The sequence below is a fragment of the Fundulus heteroclitus genome, unplaced genomic scaffold (genome assembly GCF_011125445.2).
Source record: "Fundulus heteroclitus isolate FHET01 unplaced genomic scaffold, MU-UCD_Fhet_4.1 scaffold_92, whole genome shotgun sequence".
Lineage (NCBI taxonomy): Eukaryota > Metazoa > Chordata > Actinopteri > Cyprinodontiformes > Fundulidae > Fundulus > Fundulus heteroclitus.
Genome location: NW_023397384.1, coordinates 661,074 through 681,139, shown reverse-complemented (window position 1 = coordinate 681,139; position 20,066 = coordinate 661,074). Strand labels below are relative to the sequence as shown.

The window sequence follows — 20,066 nt, the reverse complement described above, 5'->3', positions numbered from 1 at the left end:
AGTTTAAGTTCCGCACTAAAGTAAGCATAGCCTACATGTTTTTAAACTAAAAAAAAAATAAACACTCCACCACATTGTACTAATAATTTAGATTTTAAAATCATACACCAAATAATATTCTAATGACATATTAAAATTATAGCCTGATGATATTTAAAAAAAGTCGAGTCTTTTTCTCAATTTCCGAATGTAGGAGTCCGAGTCCAAGTTCGAGTCATCAGTGCTCAAGTCCAAGTCAAGTCACGAGTCTCTAAATTTAGCTAATGACTCGGACTCGAGTTCGAGTCTCGGACTCGAGTACTACAACACTGGTTGGTATAATATAAACATTTTGTTTCCAAGAGTCATGTTGCCCTAAGCAGTTTTTGTTGTGTTGGACTGAAGGAAAAAGTAGCTACTAAAGATGTAAAGGGTTCTGATCCCTGCACTGGTAGCTCAAGGGGAAGACGGGTGAGAGATGCAGCATGATGTCAGAAATCAAACTCGGGTCAGTTGAGTCTAGGACTGCAGCCTCCATAAAAGCTGCCCCTATACCTCTGAGCCCTGCGGCACCAGGAGAGGACTCTGTCCAGCCATTCATTGTCTAAACTCGCTTGTCCTTGCAGGATAAACCACGGACAGACCACTTCATCACAGGACAACACGGTATTACATGTTTTTGGACTGTTGGAGGAAGCCAGAGCACCCAGAAAAAGGTTGATTTAATATTTTCTGAACATTTAGTTATAATATTTAAGATGTAGGTATGAGTTTAGCATTTAAATGCAACACTTGCACTAAAGATATGTGCTTTGATGCTTTACTCACCTTTTTGATACACCAGGTGTTTGCTTTTTAAATCTCTGTTCCTTTGTTTATCTTGTAAAACAATTTGAATTGCCTTCATTATAAATGGTGCTATACACAAAACAAAAAAACAAAAAAACAAAAACTTGCCTTTCATCAGAGATTTTAAATTTAGATTTCACATCAGCAGATTAGCATTTAAATTCCACATTGATACACAGACATAGATATTTAATATTTTTAAAAGGTGTTTCTCTCTGTTTTAAACATTTGCTACATCTGAGGAAAAGTGAGCTAATTGTTAATCATGTCGGCTAAATTTGTGATATAAAAATGGAACACTTGTTGCTCCATATTTGAGAACTATGGCCTTAAATTACTGTAGCAATACAATTGTGTTTTTAAAAACTTATTTCCCACTGTTAAATGTTTAAAGCAAAGAAAGGTGAAAAAAAATGTTAAATGAGTAACAAAAAGGTCTATTTTAACAGTATTCCCATTAAATATCCATTGATATATAAGAGGAGCACTGAAGTGATCAGCCATCATTTATTTTATAAACTAGACTAATCATTTGTATGTACATTTAAGGTTACATAGCGTCTATTCTGAAAACGATTAACATCAAATTACATAAAACTTCTACTTCTTCTGCTAAACAGACGTCAGAGGTCAGGATGTTGGACATTTTTCTGCCAAAAATACAACCGTTAAACGACAGATATTGACAGTTTATGGACATAGGTGTGAAATCAAACTGACGCAAACAGGAGTGATGGTGTTTCTAAGCTGGTTTGGCAGAAACTGAGACAAGAAAAAAACGAAAAAGACATAAAAAAAAGACCTACCATCTTTGTCCACAGCCAACTTCCATCAGACAAGCTTCTGCTTCATGAACATGGCGTCATATCAGTCAAAGTTTAGGCCTTTGGCTCCAGTTATCAAAGGTCAGTGATCAACTATCCACATGCTTCAATCGCTTCCTTCCTGCTTCCATCATGAATGTTTTTACACATAGCTTTACAACAGATGCACACAACGACGTCAAAATATAATCAGCCGACACATTAAAGAGAAAAATGCCAACCCTGAATAATGGTCACTACTCCATACAGCTCCAGTCCTATGGCTAGCCATCTGTGGTTCAGATTTGGATCTCCCTTTTAGATAAATCTGCTGTCTGGTGTCCGTGCGGCGCAGAGATTTGCTCCTTTTTTCCTGGAAAATTATCATGCACTGCAATAGTTGTTGCATCGTCTCAAGGGACGTGCGTCTGAACAAGACATATGCTTTCTGGAGTTTTGAAACTTCAAAGCCGATCTAGGTATTAGCTGATGAATTGTAGTTTCTGTTTCAGTCAGTTTCCTGTCCATATTAGCCTTAACTAGGAATGTCTATCATCTGGCTCTCGTTTTTATGACAGAGTCTCAGCGCTCTGTCAAACGGTCACTGTACAAAGCATTGCATGCAGGGAAATGTCTTCATCGTTAGCGATAGCTGTTCAGACGATACCTAGAGAATAATATTTGATATTACGTATCGACCTTACACTAAACAGTAACTTCCTTTTATTACATTTTGCCCTCTTTCTGTCCACACATCTACAATATGACAAAGTTTATTTTTGAGTATAAATAGTGCAGAACCATTACGATTTTTTTTGTGCCATTCTTGTGCCTCGTTTTTTTTCTTCTTTCTTTGCATCTTCTTGGTTCAAAAGTTGCTGAAGAGCTCCTGCTTCCTGCTCCAGTCCATAGGGGGCGCCCTCTTCTTGTTGCGAGTGGCGAGGACCTTCTGCCTGGCTTCGGCTGCTGTGGGACTCAGGCGCAGGCCGCTGTCCATGAAGGGGTCAGAAATGCGCCTGTCGTCGTCCTCGGGAACCTAGCGTGCATGCAGACAGGCGTGGTTCATTCTGGCCCTCCAAACCATCGTTCGTCGGTCGTGTGAATCACGTTTTTCTCTCACCTGGAAGCTCATGTCTGAGCTGCTGATCTCTGACTGGGTAGTGGAACTCCTGGACGACTGGGACGCTGAGCTCCCGTTGGCCCGGGATTTCGGAGAGCTGTTCGTGACGCCGGAGTCCGTCAGCGTGACGCTAATGACCGGTGCGTCTGTCGCAGAGAGCTCGGTGGTGGGGGACGGGGTCGGAGGGGCGCTTTCTGCTCGTCTTTCGTCCACGTAGACCTCTGTGGAAATAAAAGCAATCCCTGTCAAGGCCTGAGGGGTTCCCAAGCAATTTCCGCCTGAAATGACATCCCCGATATAAATCAACTACACCTACGCAGTTATATAGTCTAAATGCAAACTTTTGCTTCCTGTGTAACGGTAAACATAAAATAATATTTTTATTTTCCAGTGGAACCACTATTGCGACTGTCACTATGCCTGATGTATTGGTAATTGAACAAAGAAAAAACACAAATTGACCATTGCCCTAAATCAGGGGTGTCAAACATACGGCCCGCCGAACAATTTAGTCCGGCCCTGTGGCTAAATGCATTATCATTATAAAAAAAAAAAAAAAAAAAAAAAATGTTTTTTTTTTTTTCAGTGTCCTGTCTGGCAATGTGGCAATACGATGCCACAAAGAGCTCATCAGATTTGACTTTCACAAGTGGACAAGCTAAAAGGAAGAGAATGATAAAACAATTATTGAAAAAAACATGCACTTCGTTTAATTGAAAATATGCAGTTCCTATATTGTCCACGAGGGGCGCTGTGTTTTAATTAGCAGATTAAGCTTCAGGTGTGGAAAAATTCAAATCATTTCTTAATTTTTATCTGTTTGATGTATTTTGTCATGCAGGACAGTGTTTTTAAGTTCCAAAAAATGTGAATAAATGTTTTTCAACATTGTACAATCACTATGATCAGTTCTTATGCATAATGCACAAGTACATGTTTAACTGAGTATTGTTGAAATTGCACATATTTTTCTTAAAAACGCTGAGGTTATTCATAATATATTGTGTAAAAGTGAAATTAACTTAATATAAAAATCAACAACAAGTCCACATTTATTAGTTCTATTTAATCTTGCAATGAGTTTACTCGTGTGGCCCTCTTGAGATCAGATTAAGCTGTATGCGGCCCCTCAACCAAAATGAGTTTGACACCCCTGCCCTAAATAAACAGTACAAAACACCATGAAAACCAAGGAAAAGCATCTGATTTCTTTATTTTTTTTACGTGACTATGCCTGAAGCAAATCTGGACTGAAGCACACGGTTTCAGTGGGCAGTGTGGCAGGCGGACTTGTGATTTTGGCACAATTTAGTCAGATGTGCCAAAACTGTTCCAAATGTGCTTTTTAACATGGAATCTGGTCAAATAAAAGTGCAGAGTTCCATCGCAGGACTCCTTATGCATATGAAAAAGTCTTTAATCTACACATTTTCCCCTTGTATCACCCTGTCTACTTTTAAGACTAATCTTAAAACTTTCCTTTTTGACAAAGCTTATAGTTAGAGTGACTCATGTTACTCTGAGTTACATCTATAGTTATGCTGCTATAGGCTTAGGCTGCTGGAGGACATCAGGGTCTAATTGTTCTCACTCTACTGATTTATACTGTTCTCCAGTTTTGCATTGCATTACATTGAAATGACTGTTGTCATTTCAGCTTTTAACTTTTTGTTCTCTCTCTTTATTTTTTCTTCATAGTAGGTACACCTGGTCTGACGTTCTGTTAACTGTGACATCATCCAGAGAAGACAGATCACCCGCTATTACCATCTAATGTAGAACAGATTACTGGATCAATGTGTGCTTCTGTGCTTTTTTGTCTCTCTTGTTGTGTCTCTGCTCTGTCTTCTCTAACCCCCAGTCGGTCGAGGCAGATGACCGTTCATACTGAGCCTGGTTCTGGTTCTGCTGGAGGTTTTCCTTCCCGCTAATGGGTGGTTTTTCTTTCCACTGTCGCTTCATGCTTGCTCAGTATGAGGGATTGCTGCAAAGCCATGTACAATGCAGACGTCTCTCCCTGTGGCTCTACGCTCTTTCAGGAGTGAATGCTGCTTGTCGGGACTTTGATGCAATCAACTGGTTTCCTTATATAGGAACTTTTTGACCAATCTGTATAATATGATTGATTTTGACTTTGTAAAGTGCCTTGAGATGACATGTTTCATGAATTGGCGCTATTTGAATTGTATCATCAAAATGTACCATTGTTGCGCGGCATTATGCCAACCCCTCCAGATCCTCTGGAGATGACTATGCAAAGAAGGATTCTATACAAATTGAAGAACAGTACGGAGAACCCTGAGCATCCTCTTCATCAGACTGTTGCACAACCACAGTGTCTTCAGTCAGAGGCGTCTCCAGATGTGATGTAAGACAGACCGGGACAAGAGATCCTTCCTGCCTGCAGCCGTCAGCTGTACAACAACTCGTTGAAGAAACCCCATAATGTGAGTTACAACAGCATTTAATTTCCCTTTGGCATTAATAAAGTATTTTTGATTTGAATTAAATTATACCAACAATGTGCAAAGCAATGCATAAAGCTAAATCATAAACTAGATTATGCACGAAAATGACGTCCCCAGATATGGTGTTACAAAGACGAGCTTAACAAAACTGGGAAAGGGGCTTCCTCTAGTTTCACCTGATACCAGACATAGGAGGTCAGTAAATGTGTGGTGTATATTGTGCTTTTTTTCTAAACATCCACTGTGTTTAGAGGACCTTTAAATCTCATCAGGTGTGTTTAACGATTGTAAAACCATGAGGATTTGTGCAAAAAGAATTTGATTGGGATTGTCCCGGAAACACTACAGCGTCCTCTTGCGAGCCAATTAGAAAAAAAAAAAAAAAAAAAAAAAAGCAGTGTTTCACCTTTTTTAGAGGCGGAGTTTAAACACCTGTCTCAGCCGGGCCCACACGTGAACCCGTCAAGCTGCAAGGGCTTTAAGCATTGTGTCAGCAGACTTGAGTGTCAAGAGTGTTAGATCAATGTGTGCTTCTGTGCTTTTTTGTTTCTCTTGTTGTGTCTCTGTTCTGTCTTCTGTAACCCCAGTCGGTCGAGGCAGATGACCGTTCATACTGAGCCCGGTTCTGCCGGAGGTTTTTTTTCCCGTTAATGGGTGGTTTTTCTTCCCACTGTCGCTTCATGCTTGCTCAGTATGAGGGATTGCAGCAAAGCCATGTACAATGCAGATGACTCTTCCTGTGGCTCTACGGTTCCCCAGGAGTGAATGCTGCTTGGACTGGTCAGGGCTGGAGGTGCTGTCTGACCTTTAATGTGTGCGGTGGTCGGGGTAATTCCCAGTCTGCGGAAGAGTTCGTCCGTCTCCTGGTCAACCACCAGAAGAGAGACTTCATCCCCTTTGGATCTGATGAGCGCCACCACCTCTGAGTGCCTCAGGCCTTTTGTGTTGACTCCGTTTACCTGAGACGATGAAAAAGGAACATCAGTGGAGAGAAAACTGAGAGGCAGGGTGAGATGCTGCGCAGACAGAGACTGCGATTTGAGAGGAAGCTGCTTTGCATGAAATCCTTTCCCTGCGTCAGCGCTCTCCATTTCAACGTCAGTAAATGTGCACTTCACACGGAGGAACATGGAAACAACGTCTCAATTGGGCAATGCAGCTCACAAGCAGACATTCAGCACCCTTTGCACTTAATGCCACCCGTTATAAGGATCAATAAAAGCCTTAAATTCATCGTTTTATTGCTGCTCATAACTTGGACAACTGCCTTTTGCCAACAGAACAGCACTTGCTCTTCTCCTATAAATGACCCAAGTTTAGAGTATAAAGGGAAGAACCATTTGCACAAACTCTATGAGCCACAGATTACATTTTTTTATTTTGCTATTTTATTCCTACTGATTAAATGCACAAAAATTAAAGGTTGGGTTTCAATAACATTTTCAGTGTGAGATCAATCTACTGCTATAAAAGAGGAGTTTAGTTAAAGCTTTTTACTCATTCTTTTGGCTGTTATAAATAAAGTCCGGCACATTCTAACCAAACAAGCTTTACACACATTATACTGCTCATTATTTCAGCCTTATCTAACCTATTGCGTTGAAGTGTGGGGTCACACTTACAAAACAAACATTCAACCATTGATTATTATGCAAAAGAAAGCAATACGAGTAACGAACAACAAACATTTTAGAGATCACACCCTCTGTTTCTTCCTTGATTCAAGATTTCTCAAATTTGTAGATCTGATCAATTTCAGAACTGCTCAAATCCTTTATATAGCAAGAAATAACTTACTTCCTGTGCACATACAACAAGTGTTTTCTGATAGAGATGGGAGTTATAATTTAAGAGGAAAATTAAATTTTAAAACTAAGTATGTTCGAACAACAAAAAGAAGTTTTAGTTTATCAGTTAGCGGAGTGAAGCTCTGGAACAGCTTGCCTGAAAACATTAAACAATGTAAAAGCATCCAGCAATTCAAAAAAGAATATAAGAAAAGTATTTTTGATGAATACAAAAAAAGAGTAATATATAAAAAGTTGGTATACTGTTTGTTTTACTGTAAATATTTTGTCCTTTACCTCCATGACACATGTAACTGAGGGGTAGGGCTTAATAAGCTTATGCTTCATCCTACTCCTTTTTGAAACATGATGCATGTTTATGAAGTATTAAATGTAAACATTGTTAAATCATATCATGTTTCAAAATAAAACAACATGACCATGACCATGACCATCTTTACCAGGAATGCCAATCAAGTTGAAAAGCCCTATTTAAAGGCCAACATTGAAAATAAATGCCTTAAATACAATCACAATACCAAACGTTATTATTCCTGCTGCTAAAATTGTACTTTCTCCAATAAAGCACTCTTAAAATGCGTCGGTACCGCTCCGTTTTTTTGTAAGCAAGGTGTACCTCCACTATTCTGTCTCCAGGTCGGACGCCCGCTCTCTCTGCAGGCGAGTCGGGGTCCACGGATCGGACAAACTGGCCGCCCTTCTTCTTGTCGCTCTGCAGGTTGAAGCAGTAGCCGTTCTCTGCCTTCACCAGGCGACACAGACGAGGAAGGCGCTCCGGCGTCGGCGAAGGCGAAGGCTCGACCTGCAGCTGAGACAGCGAAGGGTGTGCAGGTTTAACGTCAATGCAACAGGAGTAAATAAGTTAGATTTTCAGTTTTAGGTGTCTGTTTCTATCCGGAGTAAAATGTGAAGCTACAATTTATCCATAGAAGCAGTTTCTTCTCTTTAGAAAATATCTGTTGGACTGGTTTAAATCTCTACCACTGAGGTTGATTGTGCTTCAGGAAATTCTGTTTACACGATTAAAACCTATAAACACACTAGCAGGGCCGTTAAATGCTGCGACTCTACTTATTTGCGAGGAGGCCGCCGGAGCCTGCAGCACTAAGCCGTCTCAGCTTGACACAAACAACCCATCTCTGGGCCTCGAAAGCGATAAATTTAGAACAAATGACAGGATGTCTTTCCCGGCCACAGGCTCCCTTACGGGGCTGTTGTGCTGGGCTGAAAAAGATTGCGCAGGTTAGGGCTGGGCACTAACTCAATATGGCGTATCGGTTTTCAGGACAGCTGTTGCAGGACGGTCGTGTTGTATCGTATCATCTAAAGACGAAAGGCCGTTCCTCTGATTGCCATTTCAAAGTAGCTGTGGGGCAAAATGAAAATGTTTTTATTAATAATATTGAATAGTTTACTTTAATTAGTCTTCTGATTTAAGATGGCTGTGTTGAGGTTTACGGTTCTTTGCTAAAGTATTCACACCCCTGGGACTTTTCAACATTTTGTCACATTACCACAATGTATTTTATTGGGCTTTTATCGGAGAGACCAACACAAAGTAGTGCATAATTGTTAAGTGGAAATAAAACAATATAAAGATAAATAAATCACAGCAAATACCAGTTTTGTGTGCCTTGAAACTGATTTCTTTTTTTTTTAATAATATAGCTAAAACTCAGGATGGAGAGCATCTGTGAATATCAGTTTTCAACTCTTGTTGCAGATTTTTAGTTAGACTTTGACTGGGCCATTTTAACACGGGAATATGCTTTGATCTAAGCCGTATCTGCTGCATGTTTGGGGTTGCCGTCCGCCTGGAGGGTCATTTGCAGCCTTTCTTCCAGAATTGCCCTGATTTTAACGCTGTTCATCTTCCCATCAACTTTGATGTATTTTATTGGGCTTTTATTGGATAGACCAACACAAAGAAGCGCATAACTGTTTAGTGGAAATGAAACAACATAAGGATAAGTAAATTACTGCAAATACGAGCTTTGTTTGCCCAGAAACTTTTTCTTTTTGCAAAATAGCTAAAACTCAGGGTGAAGAGCATCTGTTAATATCAGTTTTGAGGTCTTGTTGCAGATTTCAATTTGACTTTCCCCAGACTTTGACTGGGCCATTGTAACACATGAATATACTTTGATCTAAGTTATATCTATTGCACATTTAAAGTTTTTGTCATGCTGGAGGGTCATTTTCAGCCTTTAACAGGGTTTCTTCCAGAAATGCCCTGTATTTAACTCCATTCATCTTCCCATCAGATTATACAATGCTGCACTGTAACTGTAACAATAACTTTAATGACTAATATGCAATAACTAATGTGCAATTCTATTTAATACACTCTGCAATAATCCTGAAAGAAGTGACTTCTGCTGCTATTACACCAGAATATATGTCAATACACTTGTATATAAGTCACCGTGAATGTACATAAGACATCCTCTGCCTTATCTCTATTTTGTATTTTTATTTTTATTTTCTTATCTACTTCTTTTTGATCCACTGTATAAACGAGGACACACTGTATATACCTGATGCACCTTGTCCTACTTTGGAACCTTCTTCTTCTCCTGATTACTGATTACTGAGCCGATGTGACATGTGAATTTCTCCAATGTGAGATCAATAAAGCCTATCTTAATCTTAATCTTAATCATATTTGACCAGTTTCCCTGTCCCTGCTAAGGCCAAGCATGATGCTGCGACCACCACGTTTCAGCGTGGAAATGATGTCTTCGGGTTAAGTCGTGTTATCGTGCCGCACGTGGGGTTATTGAATGCTTCACTGGCTTTATGTAGAGGTACAGTATGAGGGTAGCGGGGGTGCTAAACGGAAATGCACAATGCAGTTCAGATTTGGATTTGTAGAGAAAAGCAAGAGAGAGTCAAATGGCAATGAAATACGTAGAGGTTTGTAAGTTAAAAGTGACAAAAGGTGAAAACATCCAAAGGGTATGAGTGGTTTTGCAGGACTGTGTGTGTGTGGGTGTTTTGGTGCCAGAGTGACCTGATGGTCACAGAGCTGACCGAAGTGGACTAAGTGGATCTGTCTGAGCCATTACATCTGATCCCGAGCCTTGTGTCAAACAAGAGCTGACACTCTGCGTGACACCAGCCTGGACACTGACTTCCGCAACAAGCCACATGCTGGGTGCGTGTGAGCGCTTCGTGCTGCGGGGCTTTACAGTAGCCTGCGCCCTGCGGGTAACAGACTGTCTGGACATACAGATGAGAAGCTACCTTCACGGTGAGCTGACCCCAGAGCTGACGGTCCTATTTCCACCTTCAACAGCAGAAAGAGCGACGGCAGAGTCCGCTTTGTTGTGAGTGCATCTGAGCGTAGCGCCAGTGGAGCGCACCGACCTGTTTGACACTTGAATCGTGAGCTGCAGTCACACCCCGACATGCTGGCTTGTTGTCAGCGACCCCATTCATGACTCTGACCCGTGAGGTCGGTCTATATTAACAACCCACTCAGGACGCACGCTTCGCTCAACTGTAACGAACCGAGGCTTTTTTTTTTTCTTTCTCTCCAGCAGAATAAAACATTTTCATGTTGCATGTGGTTATAATAATCCCTTCAGTTAAACATGAGTAACTTATGAAGACATTTCCAGAACCCTCTTAAAGTATTCACACCCGTTCAAGCGTTTCTCATTTTTGTAACATTACAACCACAAACTGCAATATGTAAGTAGAAAGGGAAGGACCCACACCCCTTTATTCTGATACACCAAAGTAAGGGTCCTTCTGCATGTAATAGAATCTAAGGGACCAGTTGAAACAGGGCTAGGTTGTAAAACAACTTCCTAATCTTTGAACATCTCACAATCAGTCATGTTTTTTGGACTGTGGGAGGAAGCCGGAGTACCCGGAGAGAACCCACGCATGCACAGGGAGAACATGCTAATTCCATGCAGAAAGACCCAGGGCAAGGGTAGGACTCAAACCCAGGACCTTCTTGCTGCATGGCGCTACCCACTGCGCCATTATGCAGTCCATCAGATTCAAAACAATGAACATTTAAATTTTGCAATAAGCCGATCCACCAAACTCCAACAAACCCCCTGTCTCCAGCTGTTAAAATGATGCACTGCTGTTAAGACTAGTGTTGCGCCGATTACATTTTTTTGGCCCCAATACCATCTGTTTGAAATTGATGTGTGTGTATATATGAAGAACTGCATACTACTTAGGGTAGTAGAACTTTTTATTGCCTACCTGGAATGGGTGACAATAGTTGAATAAACATTTGGCTCTCAAAGGCCAAAATAGTGCAACATTCGTGAAATTATAACATGTATAATAGTAGCGCAACAGTAAGACAGTAACATTACATTAATAATTGAATAATCTCTTTTAAACTCTGAGTTTTGGCTCTCAAATGCCAAAATAGTGCAACTTTCATGAACTTATATAACATGTATAATACTAGTCGGGAGAGAGAAGGCTGCGTTCAAGTGACATACAAACATCAAAATGATATCTGTGCCCTATTTGTTGGTACTCGCCGATACCGATACCACCATTTTAGTGCTGGGTCTGAGTCCCGTCCCATACTGGTATCGGTATCGGTGCAACACTAGTTAAGACCTTGCTTTTATTATATAAACCCCACTTTTGTCCATCTGTGTTTGTATTCATGTTTACTTAAATCCAAAATCAAAAGTGAAACAACATTGTTTTTGTTGTTAAACTTTGAAAATAGATCCAAGTGGATTTGATTAATTCAAACAAATGTGTTTAAGTAACCCCATGTTACGGATTTAAGTAATCCCATGTTTATGGAAGTTAATAATTTATTGCGGTCTTTCTATGCCGATATTGAACCAAAGTACACAGAAAAAATATAAATCAGCTTTTTATCAAAGTATAGATATGAAATATCCTGCTCAGTTCAATATAATCTTTGACCAAAAATTATTAAGAACCACTGCAGACGGCCCAAAGAGCCACATTCAGGTTGCAGAAGCCTGGCCGTAAAATCCCAAACGACAGGCATCAAAGCGTGATGTTCTAATGCAAAGAAATGCTAAAAGGTTCAAAGGATATAAGCACTTATGCAAGGGGCGATTCATGACGCGACCAAGTGAGATTAGTGAGAATGTGTCTGTTTGAGTCCGCGGTGAGCCTGAGCTGCCATCACTGAGGTTTCCTTCCTTCCTGCCGTAATGTGGGCGTCCGCCATCATAACATCACGCAGCGATGATGCTGCGTCTGTATTTACATGTTCAGAGCGGTGAATGTCAGTCACAAGACCCGGGGGCGGTGTGTGAAAAAGTGCGTCCTCTGTGAACCGCTGGCGCTCGACTGGGATTAATTTGCCCTAATGGGTCGCACAGACGAGCTCCAGAGCTGCTGAACCAAATGAATGAGACTCCAGCAGACTCCACCTGCACAACGCCATGTCCCTGTCAGAAGATTATCGCTTAAATAACATATGCCTGGAGCAAGTGTTGACAGTTATGTAACTGCTCCCGGTTTACCTCATTTTCCAAGTAATCGTTAAAGCAAAAGCGAATAAAGACAGCCGTGATGCAGAGCGAGGGAACAGCCTTTATTTACTCTGCTTTCAGCTAAACACATGGCCAGCTTGTCGTGGCCCGCTGGTCCTGCGTATCTGGGCCCGGCTTGTTTGGGGTCAAAACAACGGAGCCCAGTCCGTGAGAGTCGGTTCCCAGATAATCCCGCAGCCTGTCAGACTCTCAGACGTCATGCCGAGGTCTGTAGGGCACTTGTGGAAATACATACCACACGCTGAATTTTAGGAATCCGAATGCGTCGGCTCGCACATTCTTCGGTGTCAGCGGCAATAATTGGAATTCTCACTTGATTGTGTTTAATCATTCAACATTGCTTGGTTAAATCTGAACCCTCGCTCCTGTTTTCTCCCTGATCACACCCAATTAAATTCAGTCCTGGATTTAAATATGTAAAAACGGCTGTAAAAAGGAGACAACTGACTAGAAGAGTGGGCCAGCTGTTCTGAGAAGGCGTGAAGAGGTTAGAGAAATTCAGGAAACAAACAGCATCATGAAGACCGAGGAACACAGCAGACAGGTCTGTACGATAGAGTTTATTGACTTGGAGACAAAAGCAGGAGGAGGTATTTATTTTGTTGCTTAGAGAAAAGCTGAAAGGAAAAAGTCTTTCATGGAAGAGGAAGAAAATGCCAGATTTTATGCCCTCCTAGTAAACCTAATACTTGTGTAAATCAGGGATAGAGATGTGGAAAAGTTTAAAAGCATGGTTTGATTATCAAAGAAAATCCCAAGCTTTGAAAAGCACACTGCGAAAAGGGAACTAAAGCTATCAACTAAACTAGTAGGTAAAATCCTCTTGAAATTAGAGTATTTTTCATTGATTTGAGCTGGTAAATGAAACTATTTGCCAATGTAATAAGATTTTTGCACTTAAAATGAGAACAATTCATCTCCCTCATCTGATTTCAAGTGCAGGATGTATAATTATCTTATTTTAGGGGTAGACATTCTCATTCCATTGGCAAATAGTCTTATTTAGCTGCTCAAATCAAGGAAAAAAATATACATATTTTAAGAAAATTGTACTTACTTTTAGTTCCCTTTTTGCAGTGTACAACCTAAGCCATTATCTGATCTCTGGAGGAGCTGCAGAGAACTACAGCTCAGGTGGGAGAATCTTTTGACAGGAGCAGTGTTTGCTTTGCGCTCCAAGCATCTGGTCTTCATGGTGGAGTGGAGAGATGAAAGCCATGACCTTTGCCACATACCATGCAGGGGGAAACCGTGAACATGTGGAAGAAGAGGTCTTCAGAGTAGACTGAACAGAACATTTTCACTTGCTCTCAAAACGGAGATCTGGTGGAAATGTACTGCTGCGCCTCACCCTGAAAAACAGACCCCCAAAAACAGAAATATGGCGGTGGCTGTCTCTGTTGGGTCACTGTTTCTAATTTACTGCAGGGGAACAACACAGTCATGGGTGAAAACCAGTTAAAAGCTACAAAAGACTTGAGACTAGCGGGAAGTTTTCCTTCCAGCAGATCAGTGAATTCAAACATGCACCCACAGCCACAGTGATCAACACATATTCATATGTTAGAACGGCCCAGTCAAAGTCCAGGCAACCTGTGGCAGGACTGGAAAACTGCTGTTTACAGACACCCTTCACCCACTCTGACTTTCCTGATTGAAATGCTGGTTTTTACCTGTAAAAATTACCAAACCTATAGAGGGGTTTTCTCTCTCTTCACGATTATGCACCGTTTTAGTGTTGGTCTGTCACATAAAACCAAAAGAAAAATATACTCAAAGTTGCATTTGTAACAGGACAAAATATGACAGTTCAAGGGTGTGAATCTGTTGGCGAGGCTCTGTTGTTTGCAACAATGCTTTCTGTCGTCAGCTCTTACCTCTGTGTCTGTCCCTGAACTCGATGCCGTCGATGCCCTCTTGGCTTTGTCTTGAGCGGCTAAGTGAGCGGGCGGGTCTGCGGCGGGAAAATGGAAGAAGTATCTGAGGTTGGATTTGAGACACAGCGGGGAGTTCTCCCTCGGAATGGGCGAGGCTGAGGGTGTGGGGCTGGGAGAGGGGCGCGGGGAGAGGTTTCCCATTTCAATGGCCTGGTCCTCTGTGCAGGCCAGGTCCTGGCTGCGCAGGTAGTCGTCCGTCTCTCTGTCCACCACCAGCAGCCGGGTGCGGTGGGACACCTCGCAGATGCGGCTTACCACCTACAGAGGAGAAACGCGGAGACCGTGAGGCGGAGCCAAGGCTGTGCAGAAGGCCCTGAGCACAATATCTTTTTTTGGGGGGGTGGGGAGTCACCAACCTTTCATACCTCTGGTATTAAAGTAAAATAACTTGGTGTTATTCTTGACTAGGACATTTAGATCCCATATTAAACAGGTTTCTATGGTTTCCTGTTTTGCTAAAATAAGAAATATTCTGGCCAGGGGTGATGCTGAAAAACTAGTCCATGCATTTGTTACTTCAAGGCCGGGCTATTGTTATTCTTTACTATCGGGAGGTTCATTAAATGCAGTTCAAATCCTTCAGCTGATCCAAAAAGCTACAGCAAGAGTTTTGATGAAAATTAAAAAGAGAGATCTTATTTCATATTTCTGCAATTTTCGCTTCCCTTCACTGGCTTATTTTAAATAGAATTTAAAATTCTTCTTCTCACGTATAAAGCCCTTAATAATCAAGCTCCATCATATATCAGAGCTCTGATTACCCCGTATGTTCCTAACAGAGCACTTCGCTCTCAGACTGCAGGTCTGCTGGTGGTTCCTAGAGTCTCTAAAAGTAGAATGGGAGGCAGATCCTTTAGCTATCAGGCTCCTCTCCTGTGGAACCAATTCCCAGTTTTATGCTTTGTTTTTGCCCAGTTTGTTAGTAAATAAAGCCCTTCATTTTTATTTATAATAATAAATAAATGGATGTGCAGGAAGCAGCTAATGGCTATTAGCTTCTCTCAGTGAAGTATATAGCCTTATTTCATCATGATCCGCTGGATTTTGGTCTCCTTTTTGCTAAAGGCATATAACGTGGCTATATACCTTGTAGCTTATAGTTAGAGTGGCTTATGTTACCCTGAGCTATCTCTGTAGTTATGCTGCTATAGGCTTAGGCTGCTGGAGGACATCAGGGTCTAGTTCTCTCTGCTGAGTTCTCCTACTGTTCTCCAATTTGGCATTAATTGTTGTTATTTCACCATTATGTTCTTTTTATCTTTGTTCTCTTTAGTAACTACATATGGTCTGAAGCTCTGTTTAGCTGTGATAACATCCTAGCTATTGACTTAGCTACTGCGTCCAACAACTTTATGTTCCCCTATAGATGACACAACTTGCCTTGTCTTTTGGTGGCCAACCCTGTCTCTCTCCTAGACATAGCTACTGGCTGAGCTATTACGTATGTGCTCCTTTTCATCCTCTAGACTTAAAAACCAGCTCTCAAGTTTCCGCTGCAGTCATCAACACAATACAGACAACTTTCCACTGTACATGACTCTGTATGGTTCGATTGAAATTGTTTTGCAAAGTGCCTTGAGATTATGTGCTCTGGATTGTAGGCATATAAATAAACTTAATAGAATTGAATTCAACCCTCCGAAGTTTGTGAAGCAAAGTCCAAAATATGTTTGGGGGAGATTCACAAGGCATAGTCTGTGGATGGAGTCAGAGCAATTGAGGATGTGAGCTGCAACTGTCACATTCATTGTGTGAAGTCACTCCTGAAAAGAAACCAGCTTCAGAACCATTTTACCTGGGCTGGAGAGATAAAGGACTGGACTGTCAATGGTCCGGATAATGTTTGTATTTTATTTGAAAATCAAGCTCCCAGAGCCTGGAGGAAGAATCTGCATTGCTTGAAGTCCAGCATAAAGTTTCCACAGTCAGTGACGATTTGGAGAGCCACGTCATCTGCTGGTATTGGTCCACTGGGTTTGACCAAGTCCAAAATCAGCACAGCTGTTTACCCGATCATTTTAGAGCACTTCCTGCTTCCCTCTGTTGATAAATTTTGCTGATTTTAATTTCGAGCAGGGAAGATTTGAGATCCCAGATCTACCAATGCAGGTAAGCTGAAGGCAACTATCAAAGCAACCTGAGCTGCCTTTGGACCACAGCAGTGCCTCTGGCTAATCACCTCCATGTCATGATGCATATATTCAGTAATTAATGAAAAGCACAAGGGTTTGTGAGAACTGACATTAGTGAGTCAACATTCTTCGTCAGGATTTTGTGGTGGAGAGCAGAATGTATGGCTACATCATTAAAGCAGGTCAGCTAAGGTGCTGAAGCAGCAAGGTGGCCCCGTATCAACATACTGCACCCCCCTGTTACATGCCAGATGTTACGACAAGCACATCTCATCAGGCCAGAGAACATGTTCCCAAGGGTCTTTGGTATCATTAAAGGCTTTGTTGAGAAAGGTGAAACAAGCCTTTGGGTTCTTTTTGGTCTACAGAAGTTTCTTCCATGGAGGCCGTTTTTGCTCAGTCTCTTTCTTTTTGTTGAATCGTGAAAATGGACCTTATGTTGTTCTGGTTTCTTCTGTGATAGGGAAAATTCCCCAGAACCCAAATTACACACGGAGAAGCAGAATTTAGTTCTTATGCTCCAGTTATCTGGAACAAACTCCAAGAAGACTGTAAATGTGCTGAAACCCTGAGTTCCTTTAACTCAAGGTTAAAAACCTATTTGTTTAGAGTTGCCTTTGAATATTATTATAATTCGAACTGCTGCAGTTATCTGAAACTTCATTAGATTAAGTTTGTAGTGCAACTCCTCTTGATTCTACTGCAATGTACTTTCCGCTGTATGTTTTCTAATGTTCTGTTCATACAGCATTTTGAATTGTCTTGTTACTGAAATGTGCTATACAAATAAACTTGCCTTGCTTGACTCTATGTGTCACGGAGTATCCAAGCCTGGGTGCAGCAATGGACATTGTACCAAAAAAGCTGGTTAATCAGAGTTAAACTGTGATTTAAAGCAGCACCATGCAACTTCTGGCTACTAAGAGCCACTGGACCTGTAATTTCCAAGTTTAGTGCCCCTGAAAGCAACTGGAAACACTGCACTGTGGCAATTTTTTGGAATCTGATAGGAGACCACTTTGGACCAGCTGATTGAGAAGTTATGGAGTTAGTTTTAAAGACAAGGCCACATTTACCCCTTTAGATTATCATCGCAGTCTCCGATTGAAACAGAGAGAGGGAGAGGACGAGGCAAAGCCAGGGGGAGAGGGGGAGCTCTATATTGACCTTAAAAGAATTTATATATATAGATATATATATCTATATATCTATATACATATACTATATCAAATTAAGCTAACACTTGGGTCAAAACGGTGCTGCTTTAAGTATTAAGACAAAGTTGGGCAAGATAGCTTTTTTAAATGAAATCAGTGTTTTAAAACGGCTTTCTGTTTTCATTTATGTCATCTTTGATATTAAAATTTATTTGAAGATCTGAAACATTTAAGTGTGACAACAACGTGAAAACTGAAATATGTAAAAGGAGATATATATACACAAATTTCACTTTTTGTCTTGAATTGCTGACAGAAATGAATATTTCTGATGAATAAGACGCATGCGCACAGCTGTAGCGTTTGTCCACCTGTTCTACGTCAATTGAAATTCCAAGAAGCCGCAAAGTCCGCCTGTATTTTGGGCCTGGATCTGGTTTAAACGAATGTGTTTTTTTGGCTCAATCAGCTCCTGCTGGCATATAATACTTTTGTGTTATGACAAAGACAAGCTGTGATTCCCATTACACAGGCTCACACTGACCCATTTAGGGCCGCCCTCGTCTTCAGGCAAGAAAAGAAAAAAAAAAGTTGTCTAACAGGTAGGTCCTCACCTGGTTCAGCTTTACATAAAATGTCGCTCGTTGTACAATTAAGTACCCACCTGATGATGAGTTTCTTTCTCCACATTCTCCCCGTTCACCTCCACCAGTCGGTCCCCAGCTCGGAGTCCGGCCAAGTCAGCCGGGGAGCCGGGCTCCACTGTGCGGATGAAGTGTCCACCTTTCTTTTTCGTCTCTCCCTGCAGGTGGAAGCCATATCCGCGCTGTCCTTTGATCAGAAAGCAGAGCCTAGGTTTCAGATCATTCTCCATCCCAGCGTGTTAAAGTGGTGGGGGAACAAAAACTCAAAGTGCCTCCCAGGAATAAACAGGTAGATTTGCCAGAAGAGCCTTCTTGGGAAGTTGCTGGCTCCTAATCCAACGCGCCCCCGCTCGCTCCAGAGACAAAAAGCTCATCGTCATTATTCAGCATCATATGAATCCGGTAATAATCCACAGAAACACAAAGAGTGCAAATAGGATATGGCAAAAAAAAAAAAAAAATCTATTTGGCGATTAATCCATCTTTGGGGCGCAAACAGGAGCGCGCAAAGTGGTGCGTAAAATGGCGCTAAAAAGAAACATGTGCAGGTTAAGTCCCGTCCATCAGTATAATCCAAGAGATCAGAGATTAGAAAGCTGGTCCACGCACGTAACACCTAATTCTCCTCGTCAGCGGGGCGTGTGTCCTCCTGAGAGACCCGGTGAGAGTGGCGAGGCGTCAACAACACACGCCGCTATCCCCCGCAGCGCACACCTGGAGACTCAGCAGAGCCGCGCTGCTGCAGGCTGGTGGGACAGCCACTGTAAATAAATGGGCTGGGACTTATCCGGTTATTTATATCTGTTCGCAGAGGACAGAATGTGTGCGCAGGGAGGTTTGCTCCTTTGATGCCCTCCCGGAGAGGCAGAAAGTTGCCCCGAGCGGTGCAGCTGAAACCCGACAGGCTGTGACCCGAGAAATGATATCTCCTTATCAGTCCTCTGACCCCTATCTCCGTTGCAGATCACCAAAAGAGCGAATGCGTGGAAGGGGATGTAGCGTGGATGAAACAAAAGGCGTTTCCGTGTGATTGTTTTGCGTATGTGTGGGTGTGTGCGTTCATCATATATGCTTGAGAACGTCTCACCTTCCTTGATTTGACTCAGATGCAAGAAAGGTGAGATGTTTGCATCTTTGCAAATGAGTAAAATAGTCCAGACCAACTTTTAGGTTGTTTCTTCTACTGGTTTTATAAACAAGACAGGCCTGATTTTCATTCTTAAAAATACAAAAAATAAAAGTGACCTTTCTAATGGCTGTTCCTCACCAACAGCCACCAGGTGGTGAGGAGAGGGGAACACACATCTACCCCACTGATCCTCAACACTGGAACACCACAGGGCTGTGTCCGCAGCCCTGGTCTCTTCGCCCTCTTCACACACAGCTGCTCTGCTATCCATCCCACAAACATGGTTGTGACGTTTGGGGACGACACCACTGTCAAGACCAAAGGTCATAGTAGACTAAAGGAGGTCCAGGAAGCCTAACAAGCCGATCTCTGCATACAGGGAGAGGTGGTGGAGCGTGTGGACAGCATCAAGTTCCTAGGCATTTACATCTCTTCTGTCCTCTCCTGGAGTGTGAACACCTTCCATCTGATGAAGAAGACCCAACAACAGCTCTTTTTTCTCAGGAAACTGTAACTAA

At 41.8% G+C, this 20,066-nt stretch overlaps 1 protein-coding gene across 2 annotated transcripts; it reads right to left on the bottom strand.

The window, feature by feature from the left end:
* Nucleotides 1-1,266: 1,266 nt before the first annotated feature.
* LOC105917098 (Na(+)/H(+) exchange regulatory cofactor NHE-RF2) lies at nucleotides 1,267-19,219 on the bottom strand. 2 transcript variants are annotated; one of them, XM_021310178.2, is made up of 6 exons: nucleotides 18,440-19,219; nucleotides 14,427-14,744; nucleotides 7,644-7,829; nucleotides 6,025-6,178; nucleotides 2,752-2,972; nucleotides 1,267-2,667 (listed from the first exon to the last, which is right to left on the bottom strand). In XM_021310178.2, exons 1-6 carry the CDS (start codon nucleotides 18,647-18,649, stop codon nucleotides 2,500-2,502), a joined length of 1,257 nt encoding a protein of 418 aa, XP_021165853.2. In that variant the 5' UTR covers nucleotides 18,650-19,219; the 3' UTR covers nucleotides 1,267-2,499. The 2 variants fall into 2 exon arrangements, with proteins under 2 accessions (XP_021165853.2, XP_012707254.2); XM_012851800.3 differs by having other exon boundaries at nucleotides 7,644-7,835; nucleotides 18,440-19,217.
* Nucleotides 19,220-20,066: the final 847 nt, after the last annotated feature.